At 38.1% G+C, this 27854-nt stretch overlaps 1 protein-coding gene across 2 annotated transcripts in view; it reads left to right on the forward strand.

Moving 5' to 3' along the window:
* The window catches only part of MRC1 (mannose receptor C-type 1), a 1874292-nt gene that overhangs the window by 1442988 nt on the left and 403450 nt on the right, over positions 1-27854 (forward strand). For both annotated transcript variants that reach the window (XM_044064625.1, XM_044064626.1), the window contains one exon: positions 11998-12163. In XM_044064625.1, coding sequence (XP_043920560.1) covers positions 11998-12163 — 166 coding nt within the window. The remainder of the gene's footprint in view (positions 1-11997; positions 12164-27854) is intronic.

Here is a 27854-nt window from a genome sequence, read left to right on the forward strand (position 1 = left end):
TTATTCATGTACTTATACTCTGTTCTGCATGTGTTTCTGTCTAGCTATAGCTTTTCTACTTTCTTACAACAGTACTTAAAGGCGGCAATCACATCAGACTCCCAAGACATCCAATAACACCTATTTGATACTAAGATTAGAACTGCAAAGTTATTGATGCCTCCTTTTGTTCCTATTCTTACTTCAGTTCTCAAATGCTACTTCTCAAAAATTGTTTTCTAAACATATATGTTTTCACCTTTATGTCAACCATTTTTAGATCCTTGCAGTATTTGAACAGTAGAGAAAAATGATTGCTAATACAGAATGACTATCAACCAGTCACACTGAAGTAAACAGACATCCCATTTTCTGTAGTGGACTTAGAGAATTTGTGCTAACCTTCTTAAAGTGCCTCACAGGTTCTCACATTAATAACCCAAAACATTTTCTCAAACCGATTGACATATTGCCTGTTATAAGCCTTACTGAGTAGTTTAACCTAATTTCTGCCATTTTAACAATAATAAAATGTTGTCAAGTAGTCTCCTGTAAGTGTTCATTCATTCTCTTATTATCTGCTGAACCCATTTCAGGTTCAGAGGGGATCTGATGTCATTCCCAGCACTCACTCTTCCCAAGGTAGACAAACTAATGCTGTAAAGGGTGCCAGTCTATCACATAGGATACACACATGTGCACGAGCACACACACAAACACATACTGAAGAATTGCCTGTTCATGTACTTGATGGGATGAAGCTGCAACAGTTCTCATCAGTCCACCCCAGAAACAGGGAGGTTATGTGTCGCTGCCCTTCCTCAGACACACTAGAAGAGTATTTGTGGATTCTGTTTAAGCAGCTTTACTTTAAACAAACACATCACTATAGAGGCTTACTGACTTTAACTAAAGTAACTTATGTACAAACTAACAACTGCAATCATGCATGCTCACTCTCTGTCTGCTTCTTCAAAATGGCACATGTCTGGAACTTATACATGCACATACAGCCTCGCATGCTTCTTAAAGATATAGCATACACATTCTTGCACTCTGATCTACATCCTCCCCCTTTGAGACATAGATCATACAATTGTTATGAGACTAGCTGGCATGCAGAAATCACAGGTCCTTAGTCATGCATTATACAATACTAAATACACATGTATATACAATCAAGTCCATGTTGTTGCGTATTTCACACTAGGCTTAGATACTCGTCCATATCATGTGACATAAAACTGGGAATTAGATTTAGCAACTGGAACAGTTTCTGCAAAATGGTTGACCAGTGGAATGTTCAAATCATTTTCTCGAATGGAATCAGAATTTTGAACACATTCTGGTCTGGAAACAATGCCTGACTCACTGTTAGATTTAGAGTCTGCATCACAGAAACAATGTTGTGTTTGCAATGACAATGATGATTCTGGTGCAGGAAGAAGATGTCTGCAGTTCCTCCTATACTCCACACCCTCAGAGTCTACCAAGTAGGATCTCAGCTTGGCACAAATGTCTGTAATCTGTCCTATTTGATCAAAACCTTTTGTTGTCTGAATTCATACCATCTCACCTTCCCTCAATGGACGAAGTAATCTGCTCAATCTGTTGTAACTAGATTACTGGATATTACGCTTCTTAAACAATTGAGCCTTGATGGTTTTATTATTCTTAGCTTTAGACTGCAACAAACTGGAAGAAATAGGTAGCATAGTTCTAGTTTGCTTGGAAAGTAGGCTTTGAGCAGGTTAGCCAACAATATCATCACAGGGTTTGTTTCTCAGATTAAGCAAATTCAAGAATACATCGGTAATGTCATGCTTTGACCTTTCAAGTAATTGCTTTGCACTGTGCACTGCTCGTTCAGCTAGTCCATTGGACTGAGGATATTCAGGACTACTAGTGACATGTACAAAGTTCCATTATTTTGCACATTTCTGAAACAACTGGCTAGTGAACTGAGTAACATTGTCAGAAAAAAGTTTGTGTGGACTACCATGAACAGAGAAATTATGTTTTAACTTAGCAATAACAGCAGTGGATGTTAGGTTAGGTAGGAGATCAATCTCAAACCAATTTGAATAAGAGTCTACCAAAACTAAGTAGTGTTGATTGTTCCACTCAAAGATATCAATTGCTACAGTAGACCAAGGTAGATCAGCAACTGGACTTAACTGAAGTGGTTTTCTTTGCAAATGCAGTTTGGTACTATTGCATACTGAGCAAAGTAAAGTTCTCTATCAATGTATTTTGGTAATGAAGGCCAAAAGACTAATTATCTAGCTCTTCTCTTAATGGATGTGGACTCTGGGTGACCACGATGCAAAATCTGGATATATTCTTGTTGTAAGGAAGCAAGATCAACAATTTTAGGACCTTTGAAAATAATGCCATCTTCCATCAACAATTCATCTCTGTAAGGAAAATACGTTTGCACTTCAGGTGGTACACTAGATTGCTTTGATAGCCATCCAGCATTAATATAGTGACTGAGCTTTTGTAAAATTGGATCAGTCTGAGTGTGATCTCTTAATTCATCAAGTTCAGTGGTGGAAAATTATGAACTGACATCACATCAATGTCAAAATTCTCTACATCAAGCTGTTCTGTTGTATTTCTGGGTGATCTGGATAAGGTATCTGCCAGATAGAGCAATTTGCCTTTTGTGTAGACCATTTTGAAATTGTACTTTTGCAATTTGAGAATCACTCTTTGTAATCTCACTGGAGTGGAATGCATAGGCTTCTTTAGAATAGTAACTAGAGGTTGATGGTCAGTTTCAACCTGAATAGCTTGACCATAAATATAATCATGACATTTGGAACATGCAAGTACTGTTGCCAAAAGCTCCTTCTCAATTTGAGCATATTGCATCTCAGTGTGGGTTATTGCTCTAGACGTATAGGCTACTGGTCTGCCCATTTCAAGTATAACTGCACCTAGACCAAATTTTGAAGCATCACAGGAAAGAGTAACTAGTTTATTCACATCACAGTATCTTAACATGGATGGGGTGGCAATTGTCTACTTGAGGTTGTCAAATGCCTTCTGGTGCTGTTCCAACCATTACCATTCAACATTTTTGCATATGAGCTCTCTTAAAGGTGCTGTCAACTCAATGAAGTCTGGTATATATTTGCCTAAATAGTTGACCATGCCCAGAAAATGTTATAAAGCTTGTACAATTATCTGGTGCTGACATCTCAAGAATAGCTGCTTGCTTGGTTGGGTCTCGTCTCAAGCCTGTACTTGTAAACACATGATCTACATACATAACTTCTGGAAGTATGAATTTACACTTCAGAGGATTGAGCTTCAGGTTTACTTCACATGCTCTGTCTAGAACTTTCTTGAGTTTTCTATCATGCTCTGCTTCACCATTGCCTCCAACCAATACATCATCTACTATTACGGCACAAGGATAGCCCAAAAAAATTTGCTCCATTGCACTCTGAAATACTTCACTTACAGAGTTTATTCCAAATGGCATTATTAGGAATCTGTATCTGCCAAACAGAGTACCAAAAGTAGTTAGAAATGAGGATTTGTGATCCAGCATCACTTGCCAAAACAAACTCTTTGCATCCAAAATAGAAAATACAGTGGCATTTGATATTGGAGCTGCAACTTCTTTGACTGTGCACATTGGATGATACAGTCTCTTTAATACTGTGTTCAGATCTCTTGGGTCAATGCATATTCTGATTTCATCTGAGCCTTTTTTGTGAGCAGCTGCCATAGATGAATCCCATTCAGTTGGATCTGTGACTGGACAAATCACACCTTGCTGCACCATTTTATCCAACTGAGCCTTAACTTTACCTTGCATAGCTATCAGAACTCTTGTTGCTGGTCTGACTGTACGAGTGGCCTCTGAGTCTAATTTCATGGACTACACAACTTGAAGTTTGTCTAACTTGTCATCAAAAACATCAGCATACTCTGAGAAAATGGCTTCGGAGAAATTAGAACTAGGAAATGCATGTACATGATGAACTTCTTTAACAAAAGAAAACAGATTCATTCTTTAACTATCTCTGAGATGCAACAAAGATTGCACTGGTCTTCAGACTACATAGAATAACAAATTGTAACAGTTTTCGACCAAATAACATGAACGTATCACTGAACCTTTGGTTTGAATTTCTTCATCTCCATAAGCAACATGTCTCGCACTACTGGTTGCATTGAGTTGTTCGTCAGTTCTCACTGTAGCAAATATGTCTGCTGATATAACATTACACTTAGAACCAGTGTCTACTTTGAGCTCTGTAGATTTTCCATTAATCTGGACAGTACAAAACACTTCACTTCTTGTTAATAAGTTCACTGCATCAGCTCTTTCAACAAGCACTGATACACCGTCTACATAGAAAGCTGACTGCTTCACCTCTACTTGATCAACTTACTTTTTTGTTTGATTTTTCTTTACAACTGTGTGAGGCTTACTTGACTTGCAAAACATTTGGAAATGGTTCCATTTTTTACACTTGTGACATTGCTGACCAAATGCTAAACACTTCTATGTTTTAGACTAATTATTCTCACCACAATTGCGACAGTTAACAATAAAGCTAGATTTGGGTTTTGCTGATTCATGCTTATATTGCACTGAGCTGGTGCAAGCTCCATTCTTAGAACTTTCTGGAAAACCCCGTGCCTTCTTTAGAAACCCTGTGGCTGCCATGTGCTTAGGCCTGCTCTTATTTGCCACATGTTGCATACTATCTACATTTGCTCTAGAGCCAATTGAAACCACGATCTTGTCATGCGCAAGCAGGGTTGTGTGTTTTTCTGTCACTTTATGGATTTGACAAATCTCTATGGCTTTTTTCAATGTTAAATCACTGTCACAAAGTAAAATCTTTCTCACAGCAGCACTATTAATACCACACACAAGACTGTCCTTTATCAGCTCATACTTTAAATCATCAAACTGACACGTTTTAGCTCTATTTTTCAAGTCAGTTATTTAAGCTGCAAATGTGTTCCCTGGTTTCTGATCTGTCATATAAAACAAATGCCTCTCTAATGTAATATTCATCTGGGGGTTGCACATTTTTCTGAACTTGTGCTTCAAACAGTTGGGGTCGTCCCTTGATTCAGCTTGTACAACAATATCACAGTCTGCACCTTCTCCTTCATATACTGCTGGTGCATACATAAATGAATGCTCTCTTTCTATGGCCTCTGACCCAGCTAGGTTTAACAAAATGAATGCCCTGGTGCATGTATCTCTATCTGCATAAGCTGCCGGTATAAAAATATCATACTCGTGCTTAAATATTCTCCAGTTCTCTGCAATATTCTGATCAAATACAAGTGGTAGGGGATTTCGAAATCCGTCTGCCATATTAACCCATACCAGCAAAGGGTTTTGTAAATAAGCACAAAGGTACACACATGCACATATGCCAGAAACTAATGTCAGTATTTGTCCAATGCCTTTGTGCTCTGAATGTATACCTTTTGGGCTTTTCAGAATTGTGCAAATGAACAAACTCGTAGTACCTTCGAATAGCTGGACTTTACATAATAAAGTTCTGGGGCACTTTGGTACTTTTGTAATATCGTTGGAAAGGCTAAAATGCTAAAGTCATTTATCACCATTTGCTAAAGTCATTTACCATCATTTTGAGAAACATTCAATAACTTTAGAATGCGACTGAATAACTCATGAGTACTGTAATACTCTTGTAATGCCATGCACGAAGTGTAAGAAACAAGTCAAGTAACTGCACAATGCAAATAAATCAAACATCTGTTGTCCAAAACTCAATAACTTTTCGTAGTAATTGTACTTTGTGAATAACTGCATACAGTACACTGAAATGTCCCCCAAATGGTGGTACCTTGCTAGGCAACTCTTTACAGTACAAGAAACACTCTGTAATGGCGGTGCTTTGCGAATAGACACACCCAGCACAAGACACTTTTTGAAATGGCTACACTCTGACTGTATTTCATGAAATAGTTGCACTTTGTACACAATAAACTCTTTGAAATACATGCACAGCAATACACACTGTAAGCACTTTTACACACTTTGAGAATAACTTTAGTTATGCTCTTGATACAATATGAAGTCATAGTTATGCCTAAACATAGCACTTTGCCAAAACACGTACATTTATCTTGCTTTATTTTTGCTTAATGTGCCCTTTTTTTATATTAGTTTTGCTTGTTTAAGCCTTTTTCATGCCAAATATAATTTTCTTGTGCTCGTTTTACTCTACATGCCCAGCTTTGCCTTAAATACATTCATTTTGCTTTAAATATGCTCATCGTTTTGCTTTACTGTTAATCGTTTCTTCAAATACTTTTATTTTAAACATTTTCTTTTGTTAACATACTTTCTGTGCTTTCTGCTTGCCTGATAATGTGGTTTGTGCCCTTATAATGCCTTTTTTGCTTTTTGTATCAAATAAATAGTTTGTGTCATTTCTCATTACCTTTGATTCTTTCTGGCTCTGTTTGTACTCTTTTCTCTCAGTTTTACCTTCACTGTTGTCTTTGCACCTCATGGCTCTGAATATGCTTCTCTCTTCAATCCCACTTCTAACACCATGTCAGTTTCCTAACTCAGACACAATACAAGAGTCTTCATGGGTTCTGTTTAAGCAGCTTTATTTTATACAAACACATTACAGATGCTTACTGACTTTAACTTAAGTAACATATACAACTAACAACTGTGATCATGCATGCTCACTCTCTGTCTGCTTCTCCACAATGGCACTAGGGATTGCATGTGTCTGGAACTTATACATGCACATACAGCCTTGCATGCTTCTTAAAGATATAGCATACACATACTTGTCCTCTGATCTCCAATATGTAAGCTCTGTACAGAAGCCACTGTCACCAAAAAACAAACTGGAAAAATAACAGCTTTGAGACTACAATAAACCCAACTTCACTCTCTTCTCAGTTTTACAGTAGTATATTTCTTTGCACTAAATTCAAATTGTTGCTCAATTGCCACCTGTTTAATCATATTGGATATTCTTAAAATATGACTGAATTAGTCTGTAATCTGACTTGACAGTTAGCTGCATATTTAGTTACCCTTATGTAATTTCTTACCATTTTATACCACAGATAAAGATACTAAATATTAAAAAAACCTTGTGCTAACTCCTGAGACAACACTTGTGATATCACTGTTTTGCTATTTTACTAATTTTTTTATTTCATTCTGCATTGCCAGTTTTATACCCACTTACTTTTGCTAGCCGTTCTATAATATCAACATGTGAAAATGTACTCAGTGTCTTTGCCAGGTAGTAAATGGTATAACTAATTATTTTTGATCTCCCAGAATCTGGCAGAATGATACAATGGTTAAGATTTGCTTCCTCATACTTCAGTTGTCCATTTCCGTTTCGAGCTGGCGGCCTTTTGTTCAGAGTCTCTATATCCATCTTGTGCCATTGTAAGTTTTTTCTGTGTGTTCCAGTTTCCTCCAATATCCTAAACTTATGCCATGGTTGAACTAGTAATCTCTGAATTTCCCATAGCTGTGACTGCTTGTGGGTATGCATGCATGTTATGTAATGAACTAGCATGACAATCAGGATTTGTTTGTTTTTGTTTTCAGTTAGTGAGTCCCAGGATATAATCTGGCTCTCATGTGGCCCAGCTAGAATCCCTCAGTTAAAACATGATCCAATTTAGATTTATTTAAAAAAACTGTGACAAAGTACAGGGGGAAATGTAAGTTTATGTTATATATTATAAAACTATGTCTGACTCCCTGAGCATTTTTTGTAATCTTTTAAAACTGGGTATTTGAGTTTTTGTATTTGTCTGAAGAAGCTGACTTATTTGAGTTAGTGAAAGCACTTACATTATATACAATAAACTGGTGGAGATTTTTCTGCTTGCTTGCTAGCATTTTTTGTTTTTTAAGTTTGCTAGTTTGCTATTTTTGCCTCTCATCAAAGCTACGAGACTCAACATTTATGACTATTCATGCATATAAGTCTAAAAGCAGATATAAATTGCTTGTGAAACAAAGTCATAGACAGGTGAGATGAAACATGCTATGCTTATAGACAGTATCGTTGAAGGGACAGGACAGATTTAACTAGGTGCTTCTTAAGTACAGTTTATTGCAAATTTAAACAAACAGCGTCATTTTTTCAATGTACAAAACTTTAAAGTTCAACACTATAGCTTTAGAAATATGATGAACCATGCCTTAAAATCCTCATTCTATGACACAGACTGATAAGATATAAAGGATTATGACTGTGTTCTGATTATAACCTGCTCATTATGTGTTTGGCACATGAATGCCAAGAAAGTTACCTCAAGAGCAAAGCTTGATATGAGTTGTAGCATCCAAGTCAAGAACACATAATAAGCTAGTTATGATCTCTGATCATACTTCTTTCCATGTACTACCAGTTACAGAAAAAGTGTAAGGCCATAAAATATTTTACTAGTTTTTCCAGACAGACACCAGGCAGAAGACTTTAAAAGCTGTTAAACACTTCATTTTTTCACGTTTGAGGCAGATTGAGGTTCTAACAGTGTTTAAAATATCCAAGAAAAAGTATGGTCTAAAACACGGCCAGAATAACAGTTACCAGTAGTTTATTTTACATAAAACAGGTAAGTGCTTTCATGAGTAACAGACTCACTTCTTCAGACCTTATACAAAAGCTAAAACATACTGCCTGATTTAAAATCAATTAGCTGCCAGTACACTGTGCTAGAGCAATCACATGACCTGAGCTGATGCAAATTAACTAACTTAAAGAAACATATTACTAAATAACATTGTTGCAATATTCAGAAGCACTCAGCTGTCTATGCAAACTGCAAAACATCCTCTGAATTGCTATGTTAGATACAAAGTTTCACAACTAATACAAGTTAATTATTAGAAAAACATATTAAATGTTTAAGATCGCTCAACTACTTATTCAAACTACAAAGCATGATCTAATCTGCTGCATATTAGATAAAAAGTGCTTGCACCGATACAAATAATTAAATCACGCTGTTTCCATGTTCAGACATAATCCAGTTACCTATGCAAACTTCAGAATAAATAAAATCTACACAACAGATGAGTAAAAAGGGGGGAGAGATGGGAACGGAAAAAAGAAGAAGAAAATTCCTGCAAGCAAACGCAAATAAAACTCTAGCATTGTTCACTCTTGAAACAGCTGAAAAAATGTATGGTTATAAAAGATCATACATACAGACAAATATATTAAAATTCAACTTTCATATCTCAATATGCAGTGATGTAAAATGAGTGGTTAAAAGACATATATCCAGGAACATTCTAATATAAAAATACATACTGCTCCTACTCTGCCATTTATTTATACAGTGGCCTTGCTTTCAGTATTGGTCTCAATGGAACTACTCCATTTAGACCTGGCCATACATCAGCTCAAAGCCTGATAACCCATTTTGTTTCTGTAACCTCTGTGTGATTTCTCAAATCACCCAAATGCTGACCCTGTGTCACCCTGTCAATGTCCATGAACTTGAAAGTATGTTCATTACTAGTATTTACTATGTGTTTACCTAGCACATTATTAATATTTTTGGTTCTAATATTGTATATGTATTCTTGAATACGGTCTCTGATGCACCTGTTAGTTTTGCCTATATAGAAACAGCTGCAAGATGTACAATGGGCCAAATAAATCATATCATTGCTATTGCAATCTGCATTAACACGAAATGTATAACGTCTCCCATTACTGGGGTGGACAAAACAGCCACTTGAATCTATATGTTCACAATAAATACATTTCCCACAAGGTAAGGTGTTTCCATGTCCATTGTCATCTACTCCTACTTCTCTGTATTCACATAGCATCCTTTTAACTGATTTCTTACTTTTGTGCCTGAAGGTGGATTTCTCACCTACTATATTTCTAATCATTTTGTCTATTTTTAATACATTCCAGCTCTTACATATTATTTCTTGACGTACTGGACATCATTGGAATAATACAAAGAGTAGTATTGCCTATCTAATCTATTCACAGTCTTCTCATATGAAGCTCTACTTGTTGAATAATAGGACTTGGCAGAATCTTTTCTGATTATGCATACATCATTGCCAGTCTGTTTGATACACTCACTATTATTACCCCTGCTAACAAAGCTGGTATGCAACTTTTGTAATTCATCCTGGAAACCTTCACCCAAAACATTTAGTCTGGAGGCTCTAATGGTTTGGCCCCTTACAATATTAGAAACAATATGTGGGGGGGGGGGGTGCATGCTGTTCCTGTGTAGCAACTCGTTTCTATAGCAAGCTTTTCTATCTATGGCAGTAGTAATATGTCCATCTGTTTGCTTCTTAATGCAAACATCTAGGAAATGTATTTCATTGCTCACTACTGCCATATCAAACTTTAAATAGCTGCTAAGGTTCTGTATATACTCATAAAAACCTATTGAGTGTTTCTATATCGCCATTCCAGATGAAAAACAAGTAATCCACAAAATGCAGATAAAAAGGGATAAAAATGTTATATTCCCTGTTTGCAAAAATATATTGATGTTCCCATTTAGCCATAAATATGTTGGTGTAGCTATTGGCACACGCAGTGCCCATAGCTACGCCATCAAGTTGTAGAAAGTGCTGGTCCTTAAAGACAAAGACATTGTTGTTCAGAAGCATTATTTAATTCCCCATCAGAGCCCAAATATTCTTTTAAGAAGGCTCCTCCTGTCTCTTTAGATATTACTGTGAATAGGGACCTAACATCCATGGTTACAAAGTAAAATTTTTCATTGATGGTATTTTCATGAAAAAACTGATATAATTCATGTAAAAACTTTTTGGTGTCCCATAGCACATATTTGTTTTTATTCAAAATAAGATGTAAATGTTTTCCTATAAATATAGAAAAAGGTTCTTTTCACTCATCCGTTGTGTAGATTTTATTTATTCTGAAGTTTGCATAAGTAACTGGGTGATTTTTGAACATGGAAACAGTGTGATTTAATTATTTGTATCAGTGCAGGAACTTTTATTTAATGTGCAGCAGATTAGATCATGCTTTGTAGTTTGCAAACATAGTTGAGCGATCTTAAACATTTAATATGTTTTTCTAGGAAATAACTTGTATTAGTTGTGAAACTTTGTATCTAACGTAGCAATTCAGAGCATGTTGTGCAGTTTGCATAGATAGCTGAGTCCTTCTGAATATTACAACAATGTTATTTAGTAATATGTTTCTTTAAGTCAGTTAATTTGTATCTTCTCAGGTCATGTGATTGCTCTAGCACAGTGTACTGGCAGCTAAGTGATTTTAAATCAGGCAGTATGTTTTAGCTTTTGTATAAGGTCTGAAGAAGCGAGTCTCTTACTTGTGAAAGTGCTTACCTGTTTTACGTGAAATAAACTACTGGTTGCTGTTATTCTGGCTGTGTTTTGGACCATACCTTTTCTTGGATTTATACTTTATTTTGATCAATTTGGTCAATTTGGTCCATTTATTACAGGAGTTGGAGTTTTTGTACTTTTGAATAATATTTAAAATATGTTTTTCTACACGTTGCTGCTCTTTCCTGTCTGGCCTTTGTGTGAGACCTGATCTTAACAGAGCTTAGCAGTGATTAACAAGCTTTTTTTTTTAAACACCCTTAAGTACCATTAAAATTGTTGGCCTGATTCCAGAAGACTTCCTCTTAGCGAGAGTTATCACCTACACTGAGAGAAGGTGTTTTAAAGTCTAGTCCTCCATACAAACCTATTTATAGGCATACCTTACACCAAAGTAGGCAACTTACACTAAGAACAGATCTTCCATATTTAGGGCAGACTTGCACTGAGAGCAACTCTTTTGGAATCTGGCCTTGTGTCTCACACTAGGGATGTGCTTTATAAGTTTATCTTTTTCCCAGTTTCAGAACATAATCTGGGTGCTCCATGCACAGCAATATAGAAAGTACTCTTTGAGGAATAACTTTTAATCTAAAGCCATATGGCCTATGTGAGTGTGTGTTAAATGATGTAATCTTTAATTTCAGACTGGAGGGCAGTATAAATGGACAGACAAATGGAAGCTGCGCTTTACAAAATGGGGACCATCACAACCTGATAAGAATATGGCCTGTGTTTACATGGATGTGGATGGATTATGGAAAACATCATCATGTGATAATGAATCTTACGTAATCTGCAAGAAGTCAGATGGTAACAAATTTAAGAAGTTTATTCAAAATATCTTGACAAGTAAAACATGTGAAATTAATTTTTTTAGGATATGTAAGCTACAGATCATATATATTTATTAAATAATTGTATGTTCATTTATATATTTATTACATGTTATTTATTTACTTATTTATTTATTTATTACATTTTTTTGCTATGGAATACTAAGATTGAATTTTAATAGCACTGGTAACATATGAGCTAGTACTTCATAAGCAGGGATTGGCATAAGGGAATGTCAGGATGGAGAATGAAAAGGGAAGATGAATTTCACTACACAAATCTCGCTACATGATGATGATTGTGAGATAGCCCACAATCTAGTCAATGTGGCTAGTTGGAAAACATTGCTAACTTTGATGCAAACAAATGTAAAGATGATCCTTATTTGATTACTACTGCAGTAGTTTTAGCTATTTGGGTTGGATCCTGTTAAGGATACAACAGCCAGCCAGCTTCCATACCTGTCAGGGCATCTTCCACTCACCAAAATGATTAGTCATCTCCTCTGCTGGTTTTGAGGATTGACAGCTGACTAACACTGTTCCATTGCTAAGCCAATAAGTGCCCTTCAGGGAAAAAAAAATATTCTACTTTACCTTTTATTATAGAAAGCCTATTTTTTTTGTAAAACATTTTAAGATTAGCTAAGAGAATGTATTTTTAATGACAATCGTGACTTTTGCAAACTTTTAAATGAGAATGTTACTTTTTACTTTCGTCGTAAAAAGTTGATAAAACTAACTTTAAATTATTTATATATGGTAAAACTTATGATCTGATGTGGTCATTTTCATTTTTCCTCAATTTTTGGTTCAGATATGATCCTTGGATTTGACTTGGCTGCTTCTTCCAGATCATAGAACACTGAACTCCCAAAATCTTTCATTTACCCATAATTCCATAGTCATCTAACATACTGTACCTCAGATCTCATTTGCCGCTGTAAAGTTTGGACATAGATCATGAACTCTCGAGTGTGGGTTTTAAAGTTAGTGAGTTTAACTATTATTATGCTTTACCACTGATATTATACTCCTTCTAATTCTTAATCTTATTATAGCCTTTATTATGTCTTTACTGTGATGCCCCAACACTGGCTCAGTAATCAAGGAGCCTCAAGCCTCACCACTGGTGACAGTGGGGGATGTACACACTGAGAGGATGACAAGCACACACACAGTAAAGTGCAATTTCCCTTAAGAACACACAGAGACACAGTCAGCCTGGGGCTGGTTTCTCCCTCTTTCTCCAGATCCCCAATAAGACTCCCCACTGGCACAGCTATAGGGTTGACATTTCAGCTGAGTGGCCAAACCAAGATCTCTAGTATGCTCTCTATCCAACCAGTGCTTCATGTACCTGCCCAAGTAGCTAACACACACACTCTTTGATATTTGATTTGTATACAAGCACACACACACACACACACACACACACACACACACACACACACACACACATATACACACACGCACACACGCACACACGCACACACGCACACACACACACACTCCTGGGAAAGGCTGGCACAGGTTTACTAACTATGGTCCCTTCTGTTCAGACTATAAAGTAGTTTTCACTACCACCAGCCAACTCTTTATCAGCTACACTAAGGCTCTTGGCAAAGGGTGTCCAATCCTACTGTGTAATGCTACTATTAATTCAAATGGTAGTCTGACCAAGAGCAAGGCTATTTAGCAGTGGCCTGTCCACTGTCACCATATAGATATGCAAGTACTCTAGGAGCTTAAATATGTTTCACAAATATCAGCCAAAAAGATAGGTTTAAATATATTTAATAATAAATAATAATGGAACAAGACAATACTCAGTAAATCAACGCAGTAACTTCAGAGTTCAAAATCACAGGAAATATTTAAAACAACATTGCAGAAGAGAATCAAATAAATAAAGAAAACATCTAAGCTATACTTCGATCTGAATCTAAAAGAGTTACTATTCCCTAAAAACTTACTTATAGAACAGCAGGTAGGCAGAAGTGATGAGTGGATGTTTCTAAGTCAAGACAACATACAAAATTCACAGTCTCTCTCTAAGAGTTGTTAAATTAATATGAAATATTACTTCTGGGTTAGCCTGGATGACATCACTTTTTGTCACCTGACTTCAGTTCCCAAGCTAAACCCCCTTTGCCAGAAACTAACAGAATTTTAGCATATCCCTGTGAAATATACATATCTCTCAGATGTTTGCAGATCCTAGAAGTCATAAAACAATAAAACACTTCTACATCTCAAACCTAGTAATTACTTCTCTTTCAAGACAATACAAAATGCTTCTAGCTCTAGACATTGTGTCTGCTACTGCACTGAAACTGAGAGACAACATTGCTTTTATTATGTGTTATGAAACAATTTAATTTCAACTATTTTCTCTGAATTTTTTAAGTTAACCTCCTGTGTTCCAGTTTCCGTTAAACATATACATCTAAGCAGTCACAACAGTGCAGGTAATTCCTGTTCTATTCCAATAGGGCATGCTGTGGTTACATTTTAGCTCAGTACTTTATACAAACATCTGTATAAATCATATCAATATTCACAAATGACATAGAATTGTTTACAAAACTTCAGATAACTGGTCTAGCAGTATTTCCCTTTGTCACATTTACCACCCTTTGACCCTTTCTTATCTTGGTTTATAAACTTTACCTTCTTCCATACTCTGAGAGTATTTTCATTACCATGGTTGGTATTCTGTCCCTTTATTGTACTTATTAGTACTCTCTATTTTACCATTGTTGGTAATTTCTCTATAATTTTCACCTTTACAGTATTAGAAAAAAAAAAAAAAAACTTTCCTTAATTTTTAAAATATCTGTTTTTCTAAAAGAATGTCTGATAAGCCTTCAGATTTAAAAAAAAATGTGTAGAGTGCTGCATCAAAATACCAAACTTCGAATGCACATTCCAAATGTGTCTACTATCTTGGATCAGGTAATTTAGATTCTGTCTTTGACATTTTCAAGAGATTTAACTCATGCTTTAATTGACTGGTAAAACAAACTAATCCTTAGGGGCTTGCATGCTTTCAAAACCTTCTTCTATGGCTTCTGGGGCACAAACCCACAAGAGACTGGAGGAAAAAGAAAGATTCCCTTTCTAAGGAATTTCATAAGAGATCTCCAGATTGCACACCAGCTTCAACTTTGGCTCCATCTGAAGAGCCACCTCTGAAACAAACAAAAAACTCAGATCCGAGTGCAAGATCCAACAAATCACCCTGGACCCATTCTCCTTAACTACCATCAGAGCCGATTGCCTCTTGCCTCCCATTGTCTTTTGTAGAGCAGTCTCCCCATCACCATTTAGGACTCTCATCCATGGCTTCATCTCTTCGGTCTTCCAGGAGCATATCCAAAGCAGATGTGAGCAGGATGATGATGAAGTTCCTCAGGATGTAAATACAAATGGAAGCCCTTTTGGCTCCAACTCCATTGGGTTCAGACACCCTCATTAGTACGACCCCTCCCAATCTTGGCTCCTTCTCTGATCCGTGCTTCAGTTTTGAGGCCACCAGATCCAGAATCCTTGGAGTCATAATCCATGGATCCGAAGATTTTGGCATCTTCAACTCCAATTGATATCTCTGAGCTGTCCAGCCTTCAGTACTTTAGAGATGGATGACTCTCAGAACAGAAGCTTCAGTGCTGGCTCTGGGGTGTTGGATTTGACTCCCTCCTCAGGTGGTTTGCCTGTTTGGATCCATTGGTTTTTGCTTCTCCAAGACCCACTGCCTTCGGGATAGTGGAGAGAGCCTTCTATACTTCTAGAATTCAGACTTCTCTACCCTCCTTGGCTCTAACCTCCCAATCCCATTTGAGAGTGTGTCCAGAGCCTCAATCATCCTTTACACTGGGACAGGCAACCTGAACCAGTCTACAGGCTACCCAGCAGGGTATCTTTATCTCTTCTGATACCACCCTGGAGCATCCCACCAAGGATGTCTCCTGGAAGAGGAAGTGCAAAATGAGGTAATTGGACTCTCCATAAGAGTCTGTCAATGAGGACACTGACTTTGATGAAAAGGAAAGGTCCCCCAGATCACCACCCAATGATGTCTCATTTGGAAACATCTTAGAACTCCGAAAACAAAGGGGTGGTTTGTCCCCCAATAACCCTTGCTAAGAGGAGTCAGTGCTTCTGTAGGCCTTCAGGACTAGCCCATCTACCTCTTGGGTGACTCCATCCACCAATGAGCTCATAGATTTAGTCTTTTGATGGATGTGGAAAGGACCAAATACAACTGAGACATTCCCTAAGAGACTAAATAGGTTCCTGGCACCACCTAAGGATAGACCACACTTGTTTAAAGGAGTACTCATTTACATCATAGTCATAGTGGCAGCCATGAAAAAGGGACTACCAGAGCAAAGGTCCTCTGTCCACCACCTTAACAAGGAGTCCAGGGTGCTGGACACGTTTGGGAAGCATGTTTATGCTTCAGTGACCTTCACCCTTAGGTCACTGAATTATTTGTGCATTTCATGAGACTTCAGATGGTTTTGATCAAAGAACTTTCCAAATACCTCTCTGGGACCATATCCTCTGAGACAGAGAGTACTATTTCCTCATAGTTAGCTACCCTTCAGTTTATTTCAAACTCATCCATGAGGCTTATCTAACATGCTCTGAAGGTACCAGTGGATTCAGGCATTTCCATTAGGAGACATGCCTGGAAGCACTTATGTGATTTTGTGGAACCCTTCAGATCTTCATTTGTTATTGCTCCCTTTGACAGACTCTCCTTGTTTGACCCCAAAATGAAAGACACACTCTCTATATGTGAGTAGGAAGGGATAACCCCGACTGCTGTGGGCATACATTTTTTGACTCTTCAATGGACCTTTTCTAGAAACCAATGAGGTGGGCAGAAAATGTGGTTCAAAAAATTCCAGAGCCCCTTCCAAAATTCAAGTGGAGACAGTTTCCCCATCCACTCCCATTAGCATAAAGCAAAATTACCAATGTTCCACACAATCAAAGGGAAGCAGCAGCACTAGAAATAAACAAGTTGCTAGAAAAAAAGAGTCATCTAAGAGGTCCCCCAGGCCAGACAGAATATATAACTAATTCAATATACTTTTTAGTGCTGAAAAAGACAGGGGACTGGAGACGGATTTCGGATCTCGGCAAACTGAATCAATTGGCTCAACATACAAAATTTTGGATGGCCATGGTTCAGTCCATTCTGCTTTTTCTGCACAAGGATGACTGGATGCTCTCAACAGATCTTCAAGATGTGTACTATCACATGAAAATGAACAGATGATCCAGAAGATATCCACACTTCTGGCTGCAGCCAGTCATTATTAATTCAGAGCACTGCTCTTTGGTCTCACCACAGCCCCCAATTACATGGCAGTAGATGCAACTCAGCTGAGACTGCGGGGATTCTGAGTGTTTCCATATCTGGATAACTGGCTTGTTGACAGCTCCAACCAGGCATCAAGTAATTAAACATGGGACTACTTACTCCAGCTATGGTGTTGTCTGGGGATATCTGTCAATTACAACAAATCTCAGCTCAGTCTAACACAGACTCTAGAATTCATAGTTACTCTTTTCAATATGGCTACTCAAATAGCTTCTCTCCCTCTGTCTCAGATTCAAACAATCCAATTCCAAATCAAAAAGATAATTCCGGGCTCTTCTCTTTTAGCCCGTCTCATACTCCAAGCACTGGGGTCTATGAAAGTGGCAATGACCCTTGTACCACTGGCAAGGTTCCATATGAAAATCCTTCAATGAACACTCACAACTCAATGGTCTGTTCTCCAACAACCATTATTCAGTCCAGTCAAGTCAAAATAACCCAAGCTTGCATAAATTACCTTTTCTGGTGGTTCCACTCCATTCAAATAAAAGAAGGCTGTCTGTTTGTTTTCCCTCAACCCAAGGCCACAGTGACCACAGAAAACTCTCAGATTGGGTGGGGGGGGCACTTCTTGGGAAGGTTGGCATGCATATCAATGTCCTGGAGATGAGAGCATTCATTCTAGCAATGCAGGCCTCCCATGATAGTCTCCCATTCCAAGATCCACGTGGGCCCAATGCAAATCAGATGTACCAATGTGTCAGGTAGTCTGGTATATCAACAAACAGGGGGGAACCTGATCTTACCCTCTTTGTCGAGAAACTATGACAGTACGTCAATGGGCGATCTCATCCAATTGCTTTCTAATAACAATGCACATTCCGTGGAAGTCCAATGTGACTGCAGAGTTAAGCAGGTCCATTCTAATGCCTCATGAGTGGTCTCACAACATAAATGTGACAAAGATGATTTTCCATAGAAGGGGCCAACCATGCTGGGACCTTTTTGCATCTCCCCTTAACACCAAATGCAGCATGTTCTTTGCCCTGATCCCCCACTGGGGGAGTCACCAAGGGATGTTCTACTCCATGACTGGCCCTTTGGTCTCCTTTATGCCTATCTCCTGTTAGCTCTCATCTCCAAATTTCTCCAGAAAGCAGTTATCCTCATTGCCCTGTACTGGCTTTGTCAGATCTCGTTTCCCTTCCTTTGGCCTCATCTTTGACATCTGCCCTGGATTCCAGACCTGCTGTCTCACCCAACAGACATGATTCATCTGGACATGTGAGCTTTCAAGTTGGCTGCATGTTTTTCCAGTTCCATTGATTGTTAGACAGCCCAGGTGTTCCTCCCTCATACATCACATTCTGTTATCCTCCCATAAAGCTCCACTAGAATAGTTTACAAATGTAAATGGAAAAGATTTGTTTTTTGGACACACAAAAAGAATTTAGGTCCCTTCTCATAGGAGTAAATAACCCTAACTTAACTTTATCCAAGCTTTGCAAAGCTTTTCTCAGATGAACTTATTTATTTACGCCCCCTTTAAAGGATCCTACTCCTCCCGGGGATTTAAATGTTGTTCTTTGGGGCTTGACCCAACCCCTCTCCCTCTGAGTCATCAGCTAAGTCTAACTAAAAGTTTTTGACCTGGAAGACTGTTTCCTAGTTGCTATTACTTCTGCCAGAAGAGTGTGGGAACTTCACACTCTGCCTTTTAAACTTCATTCTTTAATTTTTCACAATGATAGGGTGTTTCTACAGACCAATCCTTCCTTTCTGCCTAAGATGATGTCAGAATCCAGTAATAATCAAGTTGAAAACCTTCCACTATTCTTTTCAAATTTTTCAAACAGTGGAGAATATGTGATATACCTTTTGGATGTTCACAGACAGTTACATCACTACCTTCACAGAACCAAAAATTTGTGGAAATCCAATTATTTGTTTCCTTTTCTGATTCAAAATTAGGCAAACCAGTTTCTAAAGTGACTTTGGCCAAATGGTTGACTGATTGTATTACTTTTCCTTATGAAAATGTGGGTTTATCTTTACCAAAAACACCAAAGGCCCATTCCACAAGGTCTATACCAAATGTATTAGCCTTTTTGTCAAGACCTTCCTTGGATGAAATTTGTGCAGCTGCAATCTGGGCTAATCCTCATACCTTTATTGCTCATTTCAGATTGGATCTGGTCTCTAGGAGAAGAACAGCCTTTGGTTCAGCTGTGCTCAGGAATATCCTTCCTTAGAGCCCTTCCAGGATTTAGGTAGCTGGGGACTCTGTCCCAACAGTTGAGGAATGAATGGAAAAGACAACACCAGATAAAAAAGTTATGTACTCAGCATAATCTATGTTACCCATAGTCATTCTTCCTCAACTTCCCACCCACCAACCGCCTTCCTTGCTTTACTCCTGGAAAGATCAAAAGGTATTGGAAGAACCTCTGTTCCTTGTTTGAGCTCCAGTTTTTGACCTTTCCTTATTCTCCACTGTTCTGTAGGTTTATGGTCAGCCATCTAGATCTGAGGCATTTTCGGTGACTAGGGCATTATGGGTAAAGTGAGGAGCTTCATAGTTCAGTGTTCTACAATCTGGAAGAAGCAGCTGAGTCAGCTCCAAGGATTGGATGTGAACCCAACAGTTGAGGAAAGATGAAAATGGACAACCCAGATGTAATATTATGGTGAGTACATAACTTTTTTTTTATTTTATGTTTGGTAGCTGTGAGAAGTGTATAACAATCTCTTTACAGTGTTTCAACAGTGAAAAAATTGCTTTTCACAACTTACTTTTTTTTTGCCAACTATTGATGCAAGGCTTCCCCAAGAATGAAGCATCTTTTTTGGCTTAACCATAGAATAATCTACCAGCTCTCAATTCTACCTTCTTCCAGCCACAAAAAGAAGAAAATAATTGTTGAGCAGCCTTTGCCACCACAGCTGGCTGATGAAATGCGTCTGCCTCAGGTGGGATGCTGTGCTGTGGCAAGTGTTGGTTCATGGGACACCCATCTTTTACCGTGGGTCACAGTGATGTAGTCCCCACAGCCACCAAACAGAGGGAATGAGACACATCCTCTGTGGCTGATAGAGTGCCCTTGGTGGGCAAGGGTGAGACACTTTTGTCAGTCCTGAGTGAAGGGATAGGGAATGCCACTCTGCATGGCCAGAAAGCTGTGTCCATCCATGGAAAGGATTTTGCTGCCAAAATTGGTCTGTTTCTTCAGATTTTCCTGTCAAAGAAAATCAAAAACTTAAGCACATGTATTCTCTAGGTTAACCTGAACAGGAATAATTTATTATTAATTTAGATGAGGGCTTACTGCAGGCTCCTGACCTTTCCTGTATGTCTGTTTTGGAAAAATGAGAAAGGGATTCTTTTTTCCAGAAGAGATTCAAGAGTTTCAACCTAAAAATGATTATGAAATTGTATCTCCACAGAAGTTTGATTCATATTCTGAGAAGAGTGTGTCCTCAGATAGGAATTCTGAAGGATTGTCTTTCTCTGAAACTATTTCTAGGATGAATCAGTTGTTTTGGTCAGAAGACAGTGATGTTTCTCAGTCCCTCAGGAAGTATTATGAATTGCTACAACTGGAATTTCCAAAACCTTCTTTTCCTGCTGTTCTGTCTGCTTTGGGGGATGTTTTTGTCACAGTCTGTAATTTCCCTGGTAGCCAGTTTACTCCCTCAACAAAGTGGATGGACTTTATGAAGTGTTTCTGTCTTTTAAGTTTTTAAACACTCATCCCAGATCTGACCCATCAGCTATTGCTTTAGTCAACCCAAATGATGAACATGCGGTAAGTACTAATTCATCTCTTTCTGACAAAAGGGTAGGCTTTTGATAAATTTGAGGAAAACTGCATCCTTTTGCAAAGTTTAGAATTCTCAGCTGTCAAGCTCATATGCTGGAGTTTATCACTGCCTCCCATGAGAATATGAAGAATATTTTGGCATCTTTTTCCTCTTGTTAGAAGAAATCTGCTTTGTGCAACTTTATGTTTCCTGTGTCTCAAGTGAGTACCCATCATTTGAAATGTGCTTATGAGTCTGCAAATGTCACTTTCAGGACTGCTTCCACAATCTGTTTTGAGGAGGTTTGCCTAACTTATTTCTAAAACCTCCCGATGGATGTCAAAAATAACATTTTGAATTCTAACACTTTTTTGACCCTCTGCTGCAGAGGTCATTAAAATGTGTAATGAGAGAAGAAAGCTTATTCAAGTACATGTTTAAAAAAAACAATGGCAGTTGGAAGTTCCAAAAAAAAAGCTGGAAAGTCCCAGAACAAAGACAGCCTAATAAATCTGAATGACTATATGAAGGATGTCCAACCCCTCTCCCACCCCGGAAGTCCCTTAATCCTTCCAGTAAGTCTGACCACCATTTCTCTCTTTGGCAACAGATTCTTTCAGACAAATGGGTTTTGAGAGTAATCCATCATGGTTACAGAGCTTCCTTTTCTGAGGATTCCTTGTCAACAACAATATCAATAATATTCTTTTTTTTCTTTTCTTTTTTCTTTTCTTTTCTTTCCCCCCATTTCATTCAGCGTATGCTTGCTCAGGCAGTGATGGAAGCTGTCTTTCCTCCTCAATTAGAGGAAGGAGTTTATTACAGGATGTTCCTGGTGCCAAAGAAAGAAGATTATTGGAGACCAGTCCTGGATCTTTCCTTTTTAAATCAGTCTATGATAAGTCATTTTCAGAGTGTCAGGAATCTCTCACTCACATAAGGGATCAGGTTTGATTTACAAGATAACTTACAGAAGTCTTGTCTAATTTGTTCTCACAGAATTGTTTTCCTGTAATTTCTCCTGGACACCTCCTTTTAAAGTGCTTTTCTTCTGCAAAAAATTAAATCTGTATTTAGATTTTTTCCTGATTTTTTTTTATACTTTCATCAAGGGAATTCCTCAGGATTCTGGGTCTCATGGCATCTGTGATATTCATGGTACCTCTTGCAAGACTCCATATTTGAACAGCTCAGTGGTACCTGAAATCTCTTTGATCACAGCATCGGCATCTCCTGATGTTTTAAATTCTAGTTTTGGAATTTTTGGGAAGGAAGATTTTCTGCTGGAGATACCAAAATCCAGGATTCCTATTCTCCCTTCCTTCTCTATGTTTTGGACTTTTTTAGTTATATTTTACACTGTGGTTACTTTTGTTTTTTAAATAATAAATGTCAAGAAGAGAACAATCCCAAGAAAATGTCCTGATAAGTCAGAACTTTGCCTTCTGGCAGGAAGGTATCCTTTTTACTTTGTCTATCAAATACCCCCGGAAAACAATTCATTAAGAGGGTGGGAGGAAGAGGTTTTGAAGGCTCAATTTGAAGTGCTGGTGGGAAAGAAGGATGCGACCTTGTCTAAGGACACCAAGCACCTGCAAACAGAATCTGCATAAATCAGCACGTCCTCTAAATAAGAAAAAATGTGGATGCCTATGGTTCTGCATTAGGCTACCACTGGGGCCAGACACTTTGTAAACACATGAGGTGTGGTAGATTGCACAAAGGTTAATTTAGAAAACTGATCATGTAGGCCAGACACAGCAAATCTCAAAAAATTCCTGAAATTGGGAGCAATAGGAATATGATAAGCACCCTTGATATCTAAAGTCACCATGAAACAATGGTCTGGAACAACACTTGGACCCACTGTAAGGTGAGCATATTGAATTCTGGAACTTTTACACAGGTGTTTAGAAGGACAAATCTTAGACAGATCTCCAAGAGTTCTCCTTTTATGATACCAAAAATATTCTGGAGTAAAATCCTTTGCCTTTGTGTAACACAGGCACTGGTTCTACGACCCCTGCTTCTACCTTGTGATGGAGCACTGGAGGAAATTGCTCTATCTGGTTTGGTGGATGTGGAGAAAATCTCCTGAAAGGGAGAGGTTTTTCTATACACTGCCAAGTGTATCCTCTCCAAATTATTCTCAGAACTCATTTGCCTGAGACTACTTGCAACCAGGCTAAAGGGTTGAGAAAGACCCTGGGGGAAGGAGGAAGAGAAAGGACAGGAGTGGGAGTGGGGTACTGTACCACTCGGCATAGCCATTCCTGATCCTTTTCCATAAAAAAACCCTCTTGTTTGGTTTTGAAGAATTATCTTCCTGTCATTTCCTTTTAAATCCCAGACTTTTGTTTGGCTGTGATTTCTTTTGTTCTGCCCCTTGAAGGAAAATGCCTTATTTGGGGAGAACTTCGATACATGAATCATCCTAGATACTCTGTACATTAATTTGCCGCCATCATACCAGTGTTTGAGAATCTGTGTAACAGAGGCCCCAAGCATCAATTCAGAACTCAAAATATTTTCAGATAGACAAGTTCTAATTACAGAACTGAGCCTACCATCTTAGTACAACAGAAGAAGCAGTATTTCTTGAGACTGTTTCTGCATATTCAGGTATATTCAAGTATACCTCTAAGTATGTTTCAAAACCTGAGTCAAATTAGAAACTATTTTATTCATATAAGATTTTGATCTGTAGGTAAGAATGCATGAAAATCATCCAAACTGCATGCACACTACAAAATAAATTTCCATAACCTTGAAAATGTAACATTCTAAAGGTTAGATTACTGGAGAAAAGCATTCTTTTGCCCTAAAGATCTAACCATTTTTGTCTTGATCAGGGAGCACTGGATTATATGAACCCAAGGACATTTTATTTGAGCAAGCAGTCAGGGAGACTGCAGGTGGGTCAGCAGTCAAATGAAAAAAAGAGACCTGTAACATATGGAGACCCTATATTTTCTCTCAGCCTATGTACTGACTGCCAGAATAGATAGTGGTGTCCTGAAGGCAGCTTTATAAACATCTTCCAAGTCTGGTAAAAGAGGGAGAATAGCCACAAAACTGAACTCTCAGCCTCTGTAACGTCATATACCTTGCCTAGTTCTTGGTTAGTTCCCGACTGATCCCAAACCAAAAATCACTAAATCTAACAATCAACTAAGGAAAAGTGAATGCTTGTTTAGATTTAAGGTCAGGTTCATCTTCTGGATAATCAGAGTGACTGGACTCAGTGTCATCTAGGAAGTCATCATTATCCTTATCAGATTCCTCATCATTCTCGGAAACAATAGAACATTCTCTAGCCAAACTAGCACTAGAGTCATATATGGGAACACAACAACCAGAATTATCTGTCCGTAGAACCCTCTAACCAGGGAAACCACAGCCTTATAAACAGCTATAATCTGATTATCAGCTGTATGATGAAGTTTTAGTTCTTTTTCTTGTGATCCTCACTACTAGGTAAAATATCTCAGGACAGACTATTATATCTGGCAAGGGTTCCCTTAACCTGGACTACTCCTGCATTTAAAGGGTTTGGTTCTCCCATACCTGTACCAGGTAAGGAAACAATCCAAGAGGATGTGTCTAAACCTGTTCCAAAGTGGTTGGCAAAATTACACTAGAGGGAGACAGGGTAAAATGTAATTGATCGGTGAGCCAAGCAGTGGCCCCAACAGACTCACAAATTGTAGGCTAAGGCATATTTTTATTTTGCTTTTTTTCTTTTTAGGTGCAACTGGATTTAATAGGGGGTGTTGCAGGTTAGGATCCATTAAGCTGGAGAGAGAACACCATCCAGAATAATAAAGCAATAGTACTCGATAATTTATTACAAAGAACATTTAATGTTTATAGTAATAACTGTCCCCACACAACTAGACTCTGCCAAACTGTCCTATAATCACAAAAACTGTTTGAAATGTGTTCAGAATTCATTTACAACTGACAGAAGTTAAACAATTTCAAGTACAACAACACAGCCAATGTGCCAACCCAGTGTGTTAAAATTAGCTCCACACACTTTAATCACGTTTAAACTGCCATCAAATAATGTTTAATAACAAGTCAAACTATATTTTCTTGTCAGAGAGTAACAATCTCTACAACACATTTAAATAACTTAATTTGCAGTCAGATTGCAACCTAATGTTAAAAACACACAGAGCATAGCCTACATATAGAAAATAATATATAAATGCTGAATTATCCAAGTTTTGCAATATTTTCCTGTCAAAAGATTAAATTAAAGCAGAGTAACAACAGTAAAGACAGGCATGGTTAATTTGTAGTTTTGATTGCACAAGATAGTCCCTAGTGTCTAACAGCATGCATATACACTGCCCTTCTGAGAAAAATATTGGAAAGTTTCCTCAGAAACATTAAAAACAAGCATTTGCCAAAGATAGATGCCAAATAAGTACAGAAATTCCCGCAGAAATTACTGTAAACATTAACAGAAATAAAACAGCAAGATAAATATTTTAAATAAATACAAATATAGAAGGAAGGGGATATCCACATTGGGCTTATGTTTGCAGTAAACCAGAACAACCAGCACTGGATCTTGTGAAGAATCAGGACTTTCTTCTTTTTTGGATAGCAGAATGGCAGTAAAAGACTGGACACTCACTTCCTGGGATAGCTGAATGCTTTACTCTCAGGATATGCTTAGTCGACTACCTGTCACAGGAAGACAAAGGGAGGAGAAACTGAATTTTTAAAGTTGACCAGTATTGGGTTACCTTGGCAGGTAACCCAAAATTCCACTGAGGCAGTGGGGATGATGAACATCGGAATGGAAAAAACATTCTTAAACATTCTTATCAATAGTTAAACTCTGCCGTGTATTCTGTTGATTACTATTGTATACTGCAAACCACTATTATATAGCACCTACATTTTTGGTTCTCCTTACTGCAGCCTGCATAATTATGTGACTGGAAGGAACTAATGTAAACTGATCATGTCCTGCCACTAGAAATGCTCAGAAGAGATGGCATAAAAACTTAATTCTCCTGCATTCTGTTTCTGCATAAGTCTTTGATACAAATCTATTTAATTCATTATAGAAAAAGCAGACTCTTTTTCTTACCCACATAGTTGTTTGTTTTAATTTTTCTTGTGTTTATGCATCTACAGCAACATATAAAGGTACTAATAACAGACATCAGGACCACTTCATAAAGGAGGGGGAAGACAATTTCTTCTACATGGCTTATGCAGGGGTTATTCATTAGCTCTCTTGACTACCTGTACCCATTCAATTTTCAGTGACCATATAAAGTTATTTTTTTCAAAGTTATGATTAGTTTCTCTTTTTGATCTCATGGATGTAACCCCTCAGGCACTCACAGCACCTTAACTAAATTTTTTACATTTGCTTGATTACAGAAAGAGACAATATCCTTATTGGATATAAACTTTTAAGTACATTAACGTTCTTCTTTCCTTCCATTCCTATCTTTTGCCATTCTTTAATCCCTTGTGAATTTCCCTTCTACTAGTCACTCTGGCCTTCTCTTCCATGGATTCATAACTCTGTGTGGAGAACTACTTTCAGAGACGCAATTACCTTACAGTCTGCAGCCTGTGACCTCGCCTCTCTCTTGTTTTCATCCCATTCAGGGCAATCTTTTTACATCGTTCTGATACTGTGCATCTCTGTGTTGCCATTCTGTGTGATCCAAAGTGATAGAATTTTCTTTTCATATAATTTACTGCCTGGGAAGAGCAATCAGCAGTTTCACAAAGTGTTATTACGGAAAATGAATCAGACTAACTGCATGTATTACTAGCTATGTGAAATAAAATAATGAAAGCCCCATCTCTTGTTCTCAAGTACAAACAGCTTTAGCTCTATTAATTTCTGCTGATATCTTTTATCCCTGTCTTATGGACCCTTCATTTTCGCTCACTGTTGGATCTTTCCCAATAACTCCACTACCTGCACCCAGCTGGTATGTTCATTCTGGCAGGACAGGCATTCTCAAGGCAATCGAGATGACAACCTATGACCCATTCATTCCTGCCTGAGAATCCCAATCAGATGTCCAGTCTCTGAGGAGAGTATGATGGTATGCAATGAGACAGCTTGCTGGTCCTGTGGGGCAGCCTATGCTCTCCCCAAGGAAGCAAACTTTCTCCTCTTTGCAGCTGTGATAATCATCTGCATTAATGTTGTATCCCCAGAGGAAGTATGTCTCCTCATACTGAATTCCCTCAGCATATAGGTGAACAGGCTCTGAAGGCTTGAACTCCACTGGGTGCAATACCTAGTGCTCCTGCTATGTGGCACCTATATTGTAATCCAGATCCCCACCCCCAGACCGACTGAGCTGGCAGTGTCTGCTCATTTCTATCCTCTCTTGGCTGGCTCTAACAGACATCAGAGCTGTTAACTGAATTTGGGTCGCATGAGTTGCATCTGGGATTTAACCTGTTACACCACAGAGCTGGCTTGTCCCATACACCCTTCTGGTGGCCTTCTTCTAGACTGTTCTCAACCACCTGA

The sequence above is a fragment of the Protopterus annectens genome, chromosome 3.part0, assembly GCF_019279795.1.
Source record: "Protopterus annectens isolate FY-2018-M chromosome 3.part0, PAN1.0, whole genome shotgun sequence".
Taxonomy (NCBI): domain Eukaryota; kingdom Metazoa; phylum Chordata; order Ceratodontiformes; family Protopteridae; genus Protopterus; species Protopterus annectens.